General features: G+C 42.2%; 1 protein-coding gene across 3 annotated transcripts in view; it reads right to left on the bottom strand.

Moving 5' to 3' along the window:
• Positions 1 to 15,326, bottom strand: part of sh3bp4a (SH3-domain binding protein 4a) — a 52,380-nt gene that overhangs the window by 20,026 nt on the left and 17,028 nt on the right. For 2 of the 3 annotated variants that reach the window (XM_058381482.1, XM_058381483.1), the window contains 2 exons: positions 7,458 to 7,717; positions 5,014 to 7,376 (listed from right to left, as the gene is read on the bottom strand). In XM_058381482.1, coding sequence (XP_058237465.1) covers positions 5,014 to 7,376; positions 7,458 to 7,578 — 2,484 coding nt within the window. In that variant the 5' untranslated portion in view covers positions 7,579 to 7,717. Of the gene's footprint in view, positions 1 to 5,013; positions 7,377 to 7,457; positions 7,718 to 14,986; positions 15,087 to 15,326 lie in introns of those variants that run through there. The other variant, XM_058381484.1, reaches the window with a different exon arrangement.

Here is a 15,326-nt window from a genome sequence, read left to right as displayed (position 1 = left end):
GGACTTCCAGTCTTTCAGGCTCCTGGTGATCCTCTGAGCTCACTGCACAGAACCCTCATTCATTTTATCAAACTGTGTTCATTTCTCATCCCAAGACCCCAGTGACTGACCTGTAATGACCACAGTTTATCAGTGTATGGTTGTTTAATGCCATGCTGTAGTCCATGATGAGGAGCAGCTTCTGTTTCTCACCATGCTTCTGATTGGTCAGGAGGTGTAACTGTGTTGTGTAACAGCAGCTCTGACAGTTACACAGAATAAATAAACGACTATTGACAAATAGCTGTGGTGTCAGAGGAAGAAACACTCTGGGCCATGCAGTTAGAGGAAAGTAATCAGCTGTGTACAGTGCTGATTTGTAAACCCTGAGTGGAGTGAGGCGTTCCTGCTTTTCTGTCTGCACAGCAGCTTCTTCACCTCACACTGCAGCTGACTCAACAAACCTGCTGGAATTCTGTCTCGCTGGTAGAACAGAAATAAGCTGGTGTGAAGCAGGGTGAGGTCATCAGTACGCGCTGAAACGCTGCTCTTACACTGATTCGCTCACCATAAACTTAGGAGCTGCAGCCAACTCATTTAAGTGAGCGTGTAAATGGTCTCTGCAGTGCTGCAGTTCCTCATTCTGGAGGCCCTTTTTACACCACACTTGTGCAGAGAACAGGATTATGGGATTGCCTTTGCTCAGGGAGGATATTTAAATGATATTTAAAAGATATCACTGCTTTACATCTGCCTTCTAAATGCAAAAAACCCTGCTCTCTAGCACTGATTACATCAACAATATCAACACTGTGGGCACTAGGGATGCCACAATACTCAATATTGAAGTGTTTGGTACGACCTCCACGGTTCTATACGCGTGTGAACCACGTTTTTTGTGAACGTTTCTGAACTTCCTGTTTGTGTTTATTACTCTCTGAACTTCCTGTTTGTGTTTATTACTCTCTGAACTTCCTGTTTGTGTTTATTACTCTCTGAACTTCCTGTTTGTGTTTATTACTCTCTGAACTTCCTGTTTGTGTTTATTACTCTCTGAACTTCCTGTTTGTGTTTATTACTCTATGAACTTCCTGTTTGTGTTTATTACTCTCTGAACTTCCTGTTTGTGTTTATTACTCTCTGAACTTCCTGTTTGTGTTTATTACTCTCTGAACTTCCTGTTTGTGTTTATTACTCTCTGAACTTCCTGTTTGTGTTTGCCTGTACTGCATGTCTACGCGCTGAGACAGACACGCCTTCCCGCGAGTAAATATCCAATCAGTGAGCGCTAAAGTTAGGGGCGGTGACCATGCTTGTGATGCTGGTGTCAGATTTGACTCTAACCCTGGAGAGCGGTGAAGTGAGACAGAAACACGAGGAAGCAGCTCCGTCTCTCAGATCTGTGGTGTGGGGACATTTCAGATTCGTTGTTCACTATGATGCCGATGAAACAAAAACACTAAACAAAAACATGTCTGTGTTTAAGCGCTGTTCCACACGAGTTACATACTGACATGGAAATACTTCAACATGACCACACACCTGCAGCTCCATCACCCAGAGATATCACTGTGTGGAAGCAGGAGGGCAGAGCAGGGAACACAGGAACCCAAAAAACCACAGTCCCCTGTCTGATTCCTTCCAGCATTCAGACCCAACTGGTTCAGAGAGACATAAAAAAAAACCAAATGCAGTAGGGGTGTTTATTGCTAAAGATTTGCAGCCGTTTTCAGTGATCAGTGATGTGGGCTTTCGGCAACTTATAAAAGTGCTCGAACTGCAATACACACTACTGTCATGTCCTTTTTTTTAGGCACCGAGGTAATTCACGACCTCTACAAAAAGACACGCAAAAAAATCGAAGACTAATTGGCTAAAGCACAAAGCCTTGCTCTAATAACAGAGAGTTGGACCTCGAGGGCAACAATGAGTTATCTCACCCTGACTGGTCATTACAGAGAGGATTTGATTTTTGCATTTAAGTAAAATAAAGAGAATTGCAACTAAAACCAATTTTTTTCTTAGTAACACTTACTGTTCCTCTCACCTAAGCAAAGAATAATGGAAAAAAAAACTTTCATTTGCCAAGCCATCCGAACCGAACCGAACCGAAAACCGTGGTTAAAAAACCGCAGTACGTATTGAACCGTGGGTTAACTGTATTGTTGCTTCCCTACTGGACACTGAATCTCACTTGTTCCTGGTGTGCTGTGTATCAGCACATGTTGTCGCCCGGCTCTCAATGGACTTGTATAAAATAATCTCACTACTTTCAGACTTTGCTTTCATTTCACATGTTCTCAGAGCTCTGTGACCTTAAACTAACTGAACCCCGTGATTAATCCTGAAGGAGAATGAGTGATGGTTGATCATGTTATGAAGTTGTCTGTTGTGTACAGACAGATGTATTCAAATATGTATAACATCTGGTTAAAGGGCATCAGACCTTTGTAGTTAATCTCTGATGCGATATAATCCTGATTCCCAACACCCTGGAGACAAGCCGATGAAAAACAGAGCCAGAATTTGACCCGAGTGCAGAGCTGAGAATTAATTAGATGATTAAACTAAACCGGTGGAAATAAACCATCCAAAACTGCACCAGATCATCACCTCCCAGAGGACTAGTGAGCACCATCCCGACATCTAAACACAGAGAATCAAAGAGCTTGTGCGCTGTTCATGAACCCTGACGGAATCGAGTAAAGCAACCACCTCGCATGAATCTGGCCACACTCTTAAAGAGGGTTTCTTTATAAATGTCTTCACTAGTGCATCACTAGTTCCAGGTCATCAGGTGAAGAGACGTAGAACTCTAAATGAAGCACGTTTGCCATCGTCACCTCTAATTATTCTCCATCTCTATAATCTCCTGACACAAAGACTGCCCATGTTATTAGAGATGCTAATAATGACGCCATCAGCACAGGACAGAGACTAATGCATGTCATTCAGAGGGTATGAGCTGAAATTTAAAAGTCAATTTATTCCTGCAAAACATTAGCACTGGAACATAGAACTGGAAGAATAATGGCTTTGTCTGGTCATGATAAATGTGATCACGCAGAAACCACGACACGCCGTGGATGATGGAGCTGCTTTCACACGCGCGACTATCACATAACTTCTCCCAGACTGACGAATTATTGACGAGGTGTTGTCTCGCCGCACTGTGCCACAGCGCATGGAGCTCAACCGGTCAGAGCAAGCGCTTTTAAATCAGTTACAGGCTGTCACACACACACACACACACACACACACGCACACACACACAGAGCAGGGTGAGTAAAGTTTCCTGTTATGTGATTTCCTTATGGAGGCAGTGAGACAGCATCTCAGACAGTGTTGGATGAAAAGGAAAGTTAACATCACCACTGGGGTTAATTATGTGATATTAGGCACAGAAAGATTACCGCTCTTGTAGCAGATCAAAGACACATGCTAACCGTGATTTCATTGCATTTGAGTTTATAGCTATAGACCCGCGGATCCTGAAGAGGAATACTGACTTTGTGATCCAGTTCAATACAGAGAGAAGGTTTTCACAAAAGCCTTTTACTGACTCTTACTGATGGAGAAGCCACAATGGTGTAAAGAAGGAACTGTGTTCTTGTTGAAGTCTGAAGTGGCACGATTCCACTACAACACCTCTGAAAAAGCAGCTGATTGGAAAATGTTGGAATTGTCAGTGGTTGGAAAAGGGAATAGTGTGGAAGAAAACACAGAGCTAAAAACACACCAACAAGCCCTGAGCTGCAAAAGAGCTGCTACTGTAGATCAAGACATGTCTCCTCGGGGGAGCGGGGCATATACGCTGTAGATAGCATTTGCTATAATCTCCAAGTAATTAATCATTTGTAATATTATACTGCTGTCCAAAACATTGGAGGTGTGTGACTTCAGGGGCGGATTAATGAACTCAAAATATTCTTCATTACAAAGATTACAAATGTGGCACAGAGATCAGGGCTTCCAGGCTCCCGGGTCACTGTTACCTGACTAATGTGCTGTGTTCTTGGGAAAGGAGTCAGACTGCTCTGTTGGGGTATATCTGAATGCTAACTCAGAGCAGTGTACTCTGTGGAGTTCTTACACTACATGCAGATCTGCACAGTAAAACACCAAACTTGAGAAAATTGTTTTATCTTTGTTTTCTCCACTGATATCATACCCAGCTGAAAGTGTTCCCTGCCAGCAACCCTGAAAATCAAATCACTAGCACGCCTTTCACTTTCATACCGCAAATTAAATGCATCCAGAGAGATCATAACACGGTCTGGTTCGTCGTTCTGGTTCGAGCTCACTCATGCAGCGGATGTTGTGGTTGTGCACTTCAGCAAACCCAGGCAGCTCTTCTTTTTCAGATTCAGCTTTCATTTTCTTTATCTTGGCTGAGGCTGTGAACCATCAAAGTCTGGTCTGAGATACTGAACAACTGCTGCTTGCATGTGGCCTCTTAATATCCATGAAGTCTGAACTAAAAACATCCTTTATAAAAACAATCATGTTGTTAACAAAGTCTTCACATTCTCTCCCTGCGTTGTACTGACTACAGCTCAAAGTCTGCTCTGGGTGGCTTTGTTTAGCTGCCAGAACTTCTATCGCTATGATTGTTTTTTTTCTGTAGATTAAAAAAAATAGCCGAGCTAGCAAACTGCTAGCCCCAAATGTGCAGAGCCCACTGACAGCACCAACATGTGCAAGGCTGATTAAAGTTTTTCCTTTAAGGTCTGAGCCAGCAAATCAAAGCCACTGCTGCTGCACTTGCAGGTTTCCCACAGCTGTGCAAGATAAGAAGAATGGACCAGAGCAACACTCTTATTAGAATTGCTAGCCATTAGCACTAATCAGTGCAAGGCAGATAAGGGATTTCAAATAAGCTGGGTTTAAATCCGGAGTTAAGCAGCCTTAGACACGCCACTACATTTTTGCATGAAGCAAAGCTTGCACCCAGTTAATATAATCAATAATAATCAAATTCTAATGCATGCATGTCCCCTCACCGCATGGAAACCTTACATATTTACAACTTACCATCATGAGCTCCTTCTGAAAAGATTTCTTCTCCTTCATTTCCACATTGTTGCAGTCCTCTTTGAGTTTCTCCAGCACTGAAGCCACTCTCTCGGGTTCACTGTCCAAATCTGCCCTGCAGAAGTAAGTCAGGGGCAGATTACCATAACCCAGGGCATCTGCAAATGCCCTCCAGTTTCCCAAGTTCTCCATTAGTACAGTCCTCACAGAGGCATAAATGTAGGTAAGAAACTTGCAGGGCTTAAGAATTTGTTCCAGCAGCACTGTGGTTGTGAGGTCTGGCCCACAAAAGTATATGGGCTTTACTTTTCCTAAGACGAGCACATTTTTCACGTGCACAAGTCCGGTCTTTCCCTGATAGTAACCTATATACCACTCTTTGGTCCAGAGTTGTCCTTTTAGTTTAATCTTCTCCTCACTTAGCAAGGCGATGATGTCACCCTTTTTATATTCCAGCAAATACTGGTTCTTTGTTTGCCTGATGACCGTTTTGATCACTTTACCAAACTTTAAGTTGGTGATGCAGCGGTCTTGAAACTGTGGGTATTTAGTGGTGATGGCCAAAGGGGACAACAGGATTTTCCCTACTTCCTTCTTCTTCAGAAATCTCCGCTGGCCGTTGGCTCTGATTCCGGTTTTAGGAGGCGGCTGTGGCGTCTGGACGCAGAACTGAGCAAGGATGCAATCCTGATCGTCCTTCACCTGAACCCGTAAGGTGAAGTCAGACAGCTCTTGGGCATTTCGAGATGTGATGACGTATATGAGCCGACTCACCTTGCCAAGTTTTACCTGAAATCCCCGGACCACCCTGGCCTGATCGTTTGTTTTTACCTCGTAGTTGCTCATGTTCGAGTACATGCCTATTTCAAGGTCCTGAGGCCTGTTGAGGACAAACTGGTGCTTTCCCCACAGCTGGAGTGCGACGGGCGGTGCAGACTGAGCTTGTTTCCCGACTTCAGAGACAAGCAATGTCTTCGGAGCACAATCGTGCCCAAAAACTGCCACCACAGCCTTAAAGGAAGGATGAATGTGCTTGGGTCCGTACAGACCCAATGTAATTTTCTTCAGTACTTGATCCCAAACTGTTAGATTAAAGGAGATGTTGTGGGACTGGACCACAACTGCAACATACATACATGGTTCCAGGCTGTCCAGCTGAACCTGAACTGTGTCACCATATATGTAAGCCTGAGGAACCGGGACGTAAGGGCCGTCTTTACTGTCACTCCTCACACACACAATCTTTGTCATTTGTCTGCTCTCTTTCTTTACTTCTACTGATACCTTCATCTCCAAGGTTATGAACGACTTTATCTCCATGTTACTCAGTTTGATCTCAACCACAGGACTGACTGTAGTACACCTGTCATTGTTTAGTTCCAGTGGGGGGTCCAGTAAAGCCTTCATGGAGATCTGCTGGGTGTCTCCTGCTGCAACATGACCCTCTGGAACATGAATACTGATGCTAGTGTCCGGCAGTTGAACTGCCCCACCACAACTGTCCAGCTTACAAACAATATTAGTCTCAACTGGTTGTGTTTGTCCCCAGCCTGGGTTCTGTCCCAAGGAATCAAGGTCATGACACGAGCGTGCCAACTTCCTATGGTTCAACCAAGCTGTTCTGAAGTCCTCTCTGCTCTTAAACTGTTCAGGGGAAGGTGCCTTAAGACCTCTAAAGAACTCGGATGGTGGCAAAGGAGGAGTTGATTGAGACTGTAGGACTGATAACTCTGACAAACTGTAGGATCTTTTACTCCGGAAAAATGGGTTGTCCTTGTGGAATACTTGCAAGGTTTCTACATTAGGGCTAGTGGGTGTGCCATCAAAAATGCTGCTGCCATATCCATTACTGGTGTTGTTGCTGCTGGCAGCGGAGACAGGAGCAGATGGAGTCAGAGAGTCAAACAGAAGCAAGTCAATGCTGTTGTGTTGGTTGGTGTTCTGGTCTTGTAGCTGGTTCTGCACAGTCCCATTGAGGAATGGATTTGTAGAAAAGGGGTTGTTTTTGCTGTTGTAAGGTGGAGGGAGCTTCAGGGACATTCCAGTCCACTCTCCCAGCAGGTCTAATTCCTTCACACCTTCATCCGAGGAGTCCCCCGGGTTGTCGATCATTCCGCTGTCACTGAGACAAGAGTCTCGACAGCCGACAGGTTGGACATACGAAGAGGGAATGTATCCCATCTCTGTGTTGTTGTGAGCATACCACCAGTCTCCTCCGGATGTATCCAGCACGTAGAGGCGATCTCCTTTGGAGAACTTTAATGTGGTGAAGCTGTTGGGGCAGTAGTCCTTGATGGCAACTACTTCCTGTGCGGTCCCGAAAGATGCACTGGTGTCCAACCGCAAGGCACTGGGGGAAGGCACTAGAAAAGAAAATGAAATAAGAAAATTGTTATAACATTACGTTTATTTAACACATTTCATTTCATGAGGTTTAAACTGACCTTTGACCTCTGTAAGACTGGCCTCTGACACATCCTCACTGAGGTCGATCAGCGTGCCTTCGGACTTGCATCGTGGGAGAACGTTGTTGTTGTTGGTCACTCGAATGCGATGGGCAGCCATTTTTTACTAGCCTTCCTCTGACTTGTTCACACTTCCATTGCCCCAGACATAAGCTTCAGTCATTGGCAGCTGTACATATTAAGCTGCACAAACCCCAAGTCCAACACTGGGGTAATTTTTGGCGTCACTGCTTGACCCCCTGGAAACAAGGTACAGTGAGGAGAGATGGTCAGTAAGATGAGAACACTTTAGAAGAGGAAATTAGCAGTATTGCTTCAAAGACAAGCTGGAAGAATAAAACAGAATGAAAACAGTGCTACCGGATGGGAGGGAGGGAGCAAAAGATCACATCACTTAATTGCTTTGATTTTGGCAGTGCATCTTTTTGGCTTTGTTGTCTGCCCGTTTTATCAAGAAGAGAGGGAAAGCCCGTAACTTATCCATCATTCAGCCTTGAACTCTTATATATCATCATTAAAAGTACAATCGATGATAAAGTTGTTTATCTCAATCATGCTCAAAGGCATGGTGTTGCACTGGCTTGCAAATCCAGTCTGGAACATTTGTCTCCTTCTTTACATGTTAATGAGAAATCCATGGGGTAAAATGTGACGCTAGATCTTAATAAAAAATGTGAGTGCTGCTGTTCCTCTCATAAATATCCAAATGAACTTTTCATTTATATTCACACAGTCACAAGTGCCCAATAAGTGCACATGTCTCTGAAACGTGTGCTGATGGTGCAGCATCTTTATTTTTTTTAATTTTTTTGTGGGGGGTCTGTGATTTGATCTAACGCCCTGTGATTTTTTTATGGGGATACCTCAAGGCAGAGGTTTTTAAACATCGCCCCACAAACCTGCTTCAGCTGAGGAATGTTATTCTGCAGGAAATAGCCCGAATTCCAGTGGACATGTTGGAACGTGTAGAGGGAAACGTCAGAAATCGAGAACATCAGTGCATAGAGAATGGTGGCCACCACCTTCAAGATATTTTGTTTAAAACAGCATCATTTGAAATTATGCTCTTTCATTATCAAAAAATAAATTTTGTTTATCAGCTACAATTTGTCTTTCATTCGCCTTCAAAAAAAGGGAAGTTTTTGCGCCCCACCCTGTAAAATAATTCTATCTTTAATGGAAATTTTAACAGATTTTTTTGGGATCAGCACATTCCAGCTACTGTTCCCCTGACCCAACACATTAGTGAGTTCTCTGCAGGTTCTGAGCATCATCACGCTTGTCACGATTTACAAGCTTTTAGCGTAAGCTGCTGTTTGGCTCGGGGAGGAACAGCTTGCGGCTTTCCTGCATGATTGCTTCAACCTCTGGCTGAGAGGATCAGCGTTATTAATCTGGCTCTGACGTGACAGACATGCAGAACGCTAATGCAATGTAAGACAGGCTATAATTAGCCAGACTAAATCAGCTGCCTGCTCATCCAAGGTCACGACAGTGACACGGGTCCATTAGGTGGCAGGAATTTGACTGAGATCATGATGGATGATAAATCCTGGACATTATTAGGCATTTTTGTCCTAAACATTATAACTTTAAACTGCTTGATGGTGTAATGAAGTGAAGATATTATTTCCAATATGAAGCAGTTTCTTTTCCCATAGCAGCACTTTCCCATGTTTAATTCCACGTACACCACAGCAACAACATCTTACTTTTTCCTCTGTTTCCACTAGGGATGCAACAATACAGTTAACCCACGTACCGCAGTTTTTAACCAGGGTTTTCGGTTCGGTTCGGTTCTGGTGGCTTGGCAAATTAAATTTTTTCCCATTATTCTTTGTTTAGGTGACAGGAACAGTAAGTATGTTAAGAAGAAAAAAAAACTGGTTTTAGTTGCAATTCTCTTAATTTTACTTAAATGCAAAAATCAACTTGTACACATTCATAAAGTACTGAAAATAGTGAGATATAAAAATTAGCGCTTGTATGACTTTATTACAGGAGACGGGTTTGGACGGCGCTCTTTATTTCCCAATCCTCTCTGTAATGACCAGTCAGGGTGAGAGAACTCTCTGTTACCCGCGAGGTCCAACTCTCTGTTATTAGAGCAAGGCTTTGTGCTTTAGCCGATTCGGTAGAGATCGGGAAAAAAGTCTGTGTCAGTAGTGTGTTACGCGGCTCAAGCACTTTTATGAGATGCTGAAAGCCCACATCACCGATCACAGAAAACGGCTGCAGATCTTTAGCAATTATTATATTATAATTATTTTTTGTGTTGGGTCTGAATGCTGGAAGGAATCAGACAGGGGACTGTGGTTTTTTGGGTTCCTGTGTTCCCTGCTCTGCCCTCCTGCTTCCACACAGTGATATCTCTGGGTGATGGAGCTGCAGGTGTGTGGTCATGTTGAAGTATTTCCATGTCAGTATGTAACTCGTGTGGAACAGCGCTTAAACACAGTCATGTTTTTTGTTTAGCGTTTTTGTTTCATCGGCATCATAGTGAACAACGAATCTGAAATGTCCCCACATTCGCATCGCAAGCATGGTCGCCGCCCCTAACTTTAGCGCTCACTGAATGGATATTTACTCATGGGGAGGCGTGTCTGTCTCAGCGCGTAGACATGCAGTACAGGCAAACACAAACAGGAAGTTCAGAGAGTAGTAAAACGCATGGGTATTATTATTTTAAGGAAAAAACGAAAAACTGCGGTTCACATACGTGTATTGAACCGTGGAGGTCGTACCGAACGCTTCAATATTATATTGAGTATTGTGGCATCCCTAGTTTCTACTTACAAGTTCTAATAAACAGTTGTTCCTCACAGGTATTTGTTTTTGTTCTCTCTCTTACAAGTTAACGAGGCTAGATCAAACCTGCAAAACTCTCTGATTCTTACAAACTGACACTGGAGACTCCTTACTGAAAACCTCACCAATTTAATGAATACCTGCGATTTTTTCCACGGGAACTTCATCTTGGAAATTTTGGAAATATTCCAAGTTGGAAACTTAACAGGAATTAATGGGAATTATTAGGAAGTTTTAAAAATTATTTATAAATTGGGGGAAATTTATATAAACAGACATGCAAGCAAACTAATGCGTTAAAGAAATCTTTGACTTTGATTTAATTGTAAGTAGAACTTTAATTAATTCTTTCATTGAACAACACAAAAGCATCAACACATTTTTTGCTGAACCTTTGACTATTGCTGAAATATATTCCTTAGTTCAAGAAAGTTTTGTTCTCGGATCTGGTGGACAGAAACACTGAACAGGATTGAGTTCTCCCAGAAGAGCGGTTGAAGTCCACCTTCAAATCTGTCCTAAAGAAAAGATTTATGTCCTTATATTGCCTTCTGTCTCTCAGGAGCTCAGCATCCTCCCCTTCATCAGACTCATAAACTTCTCTGCTTTAATCACCACCTGAATTGTACCTGAATATGCAAAATGTTATGTACCTGAATACCACATCTACATATAAATAAAAGATTTCAATAGCTAGAAGATCCTTGATGAAAAACCTTTTATCTCTTTTTATTCACTCAGCTTTAGCGAGGCCTTCAAAGAAAAGTGCCTCTATCAGGCATGTTTTTTTAAAGCTTTCTCCTAAATGTGAGCGCAGGAATACACCACTATAGATTTGTGTGCAGGACCATTAATGGACGTGAAGTAGGTCAGAAGAAGCATACGTGTCTTTCCTCCAGCAACCCAAAAGCACTCTCCTGTCTTCATGTGTGATTCATAATTCAGGTTTGGAGGAGCTGTGTGTTCGTGAGAAAAGTTTTCGTGCTGAAGTGGAACTCGGCTCTATAAACACAAGAAAAGCGTGGTGTGTTCCTGCATTGTGATGTGCTGTTGTTGTGTTTGTTGTTGTTGTTGTTCCAGTGCTCCATCATGGCTGTAGAGGCTGAATATTTCATTAGTCAGTGCTGCGGCCAGAAAGTGTAAGTGATGAAGAGAATCGAGTTAAAGAGCTGCTGCGGTTGCAGATCGATGCAGTTATAGCTGATTGTGGTGTTTCTGTACTAACACAGCTGGTTGGATTGTTTGCATCCATAAAAGCCACTGTCAGTTTTAGCATTTAAAAAAAAACCAAGCTCAGTTTGTATCAAAAACCTGCCAAAGACATGGATTGTAATGTGTGGTGAGAAGAGTACGGTGCTTGGAACTGTATTACACTAAAGAGCTTAGTTATAAAGGTAGAAAACACACGGAAATGTGTAAACAGCAGGGAAAACATAAAGCAGGTGAACACAGTAGTGTAAGAAACCAATGACAGAGGCTGAGAACATGGTGTTTGTTGCCAAGAACTTGGACATAAACATGGAAACCATGATATTTAAATCAATTTTACATTTTTACTGTCTATAAATTGACCAAAATCATGTAAACAAAACATTTAAAGAGATTTTACTGGTGCTTTAATAGTTATCAGACAGTTCTAACAATATATATATATATATATACACTACCAGTCAAATGTTTGGACACACCTTCTAATCCCATGGTGTTTCCTGATGTTTATTTCTCTCTACATTGTAAAACAATGCTGAAGGCGGCCGAAATCCACAATAATGTCCTTTGAACAGTTGATATTGAGATATGTCTGCTACTGATGCTCTGTAAAGCCTTCATAACGCCTCTAATCTGAGGTGCTGTTAATTGGTGATTTCTGAGGCTGGTCACTCTAAATGAACTTCTCCTCTGCAGCAGAGGTCAGTTTTGGTCTTGCTTTACTGGGATGGTCTTCATGTGAGCCAGTTTCATCATGGGGCTTGATGGGTTTTGCAAATGCACTTGACAATACTGTTCTTGCAAGAACTATTCCAGAACACCTGACCTTCGTGTCTTAAAATAACAACTGACTGTTTTTTGTTGTCGTTACATATGGATTACTGAAGTCCATGTTATTATTAAAATATATTATCAGACAGTTCTAACAATTAAAACCTAATACAGTGGAACCTCGGCATACGAATGTCCTCATTTACAAATTTTTGACTTACGAATTAAAATTTTGCAAGAAAATTTCCAAGTTGCTAAGTTGTGCATACGTGGAAAGCCAAGCGAAGCCAACTGAAGCGAGTTTACAATTTTTTTTCAGTCAGTGAAAGCTGTTTGGAAAGAGTCAACCCACGAAACCAATGTTGCCTTTGGCTTACTTTCAAAAGATTTTTGGGTGTGCTTGGTGGCATGGAATGCTCGGCTTGGGTCAGTTCTTTGTAAGCAGCCACACAGTTTACATACGCTTCATATTGGGAGTACAGTAATACCTCGCAGATCCGCAACTCACGATTTATGGCTTCACTGATCCACAAAATTTTCTTTGGAACCTAACTAATTGCATCCGCGAATTTTTCGCAGACCCATGAAATGTTCGCAAAATCCTGCAAAAGTGTTTATGGCTAATTTCATGGCAATTTATACATTTCGTGCTTTTGAATGCGAAATTATTAAGAAAAATTCCATTTATTAATTTAGTAATATAAATATAAAAGTAAAATCAACAAAATATCAATATAAATAATGATATCGAATGTCACCAATATCACGTACGTACAGTACAGCCATTACGACACGCTATTGGCTGGAAAGGGTTGAAAGTAGCCAATCACAGAGCATGAACAGTTTTACCTAGCTGCTGATTGGCTGGTAGCTATGATGCCTTGTATGCATGATGTCACGGTTTATCTCGGTTCATCTTCTTGTATTCGGTTCAACACGCGTGTATACTCCGTGAATCAGTGATCTCAGTGATTTTTCCCTTGGTTTTTATACAGGCGATATTGTACTCTATTTTTACGTCAAACATTTATTTCTTTTTTAAGGGCAATGTATTTAGGGTTTAAACTTTAAATAAGCATTTACAGTACAGTATTAGCATTTTTAGTGACTCCACCAAAAATCCGCGAAACCTCGTCATACGCGATGGGTCCTGGAACGTAACCTCGCGATTGTGTGAGTGTGTGAGGTTTTACTGTATTGGGAATATTTTTGGGTGGCTGGAACGGATTATCTGCATTTACATTATTTCTCATGGGAAAATTCATTTTGCAAATACAAATTTTCACCTTAAGAACTCGCCTCCAGAACCAATTAAATTTGCATGCCGAGGTTCCACTGTATTTATATGTAGTAGCTGTCAGTACAGATGAGGTAGAGTTGAGATCAGGCTGTTAACAGTGTCGAGGTTGGATAGGAAATCGAGTCCAAAACAAATTCCAGACGTTACTCAGGAGCGCGCTGTGTGGATGATCTAAAAGAGGCTCACGTGAATGTCTTGTGGAGAGAAATTCCTATGTAATAGGAATGTAATAGCTATATAATATATTAGTAGTTAAAGACAGTAGCTATATATCACTATATGAGTTAAAAGCGAATTGAATAACGTGTTCTTATATAAATAATGTGTTCTTCCTAACATCTCTGTACATGTTTAATGAAACTGAGAGCTTGTACGTGACAGGAGAAGATAAAACCACACATTGCTATGGGAAGTGATAGCAGGTAGGAACGCTGGACCACACGCTCTGAAGGATCGGTGTGAGAAGTATATTATATCACCTTGTCATTGGAAAGAACAGAGTTGATAAAAAAACATGACATTAAACACTTTAGGTAACTTCAGCCTTTACTCCAGAGTCCAGTCCTCCAGCATTTTAATTTCCCTGTGTGTCAGGGACGGAGAATTAGTATTCTCTGTGTCTGCAAAGCCGAGTGCAGTCTTAAACACGGCACCGGGAGAAATCCTCCAGAATTCACGATTAGCGCTATCAAAAACAGACGGATAGGCACTTCCTCTACAGCAGAGACCTTCAGCTCCATTTCAACAAACACGGCTGATACCCAAGAACCACAGCTGCACCAGTGAACACTTTCACTCCCCAAGCTTTAACACTAAACCTGAGGATTAAACGTTGGGGTAGATAACCTCCTTCTGCCACCAGACATATGCTATAAAGCTATTAGGAGTTATTAATTGTGTACTGCAATAGTAGAATGAAGATGCATGGAGAAGTTCTCCAGAGTTTCTCTCTCCTAATTTCTATCATGAGGACTTTAAAACCAGCTCCACAGCTGTGTTCCAGTCTGCCACAGAGGCAGGCCATATTTTCTGTCCTTATTTAAATTCCTCCAGCTCACTTCTCGGAGATGTGCTTGTCAGATGGAGTAAATATATGAGATAGTCTTGATTAGCTCTAGCGTAGCGTCTGAGCTCGCAGGAAATACGGCGGCATGGACAGCTGTGTCTTCTGCCCTGTACTGCCCTCACCTACAGCACTTTATAGAGGTGAGGCTCGGAGTGAGAGGGTATAAACCCTGGTCATCTCTCTGCCAGAGCTCATGCAGGACGTTTTAGCAGCAGCAGTGTGTTCTCTGATGCTCCACTCTGGGATCTGCCACCATTTTAACACGCCTAAGCGGAACATGTCAGAACTGTTTTGTGAAAATGTTAAGCTTTTATGTGCTAATTCATTACACTGTGTGAACATTCCAATTCTGACTGTCAGTGTGGACTCAGGATCACAACAGAGAAGTTCACAGTCACGTCCCACCTCAGAACAGGTCCAGACGGTGATTTCACGCTGGTCAGTTCTCACTCCGCTGCAACATAAAGCTCAGAGTGAGAAATAAACCACACTGAGTTTAGTTCAGACACCAGAGGCTCGTTGCTTAAAGATACAGACTGCTGATCATGTCTCATCTCACACACACACACACACACACACAGTAGGATCTGATTTAATGGCAGCTTAATCCAATCTGTTGACAAATTAACTCTGCTGTACTGAACTTCAGGAGCAGTTAAACCCCCACATTACTGATCTCTCTCTCTCTCACTGC

The sequence above is a fragment of the Hemibagrus wyckioides genome, linkage group LG27, assembly GCF_019097595.1.
Source record: "Hemibagrus wyckioides isolate EC202008001 linkage group LG27, SWU_Hwy_1.0, whole genome shotgun sequence".
Taxonomy (NCBI): domain Eukaryota; kingdom Metazoa; phylum Chordata; class Actinopteri; order Siluriformes; family Bagridae; genus Hemibagrus; species Hemibagrus wyckioides.
Note: the sequence above shows the minus strand (reverse complement) of the source record. Positions and strands in the feature narration are given on the sequence as shown.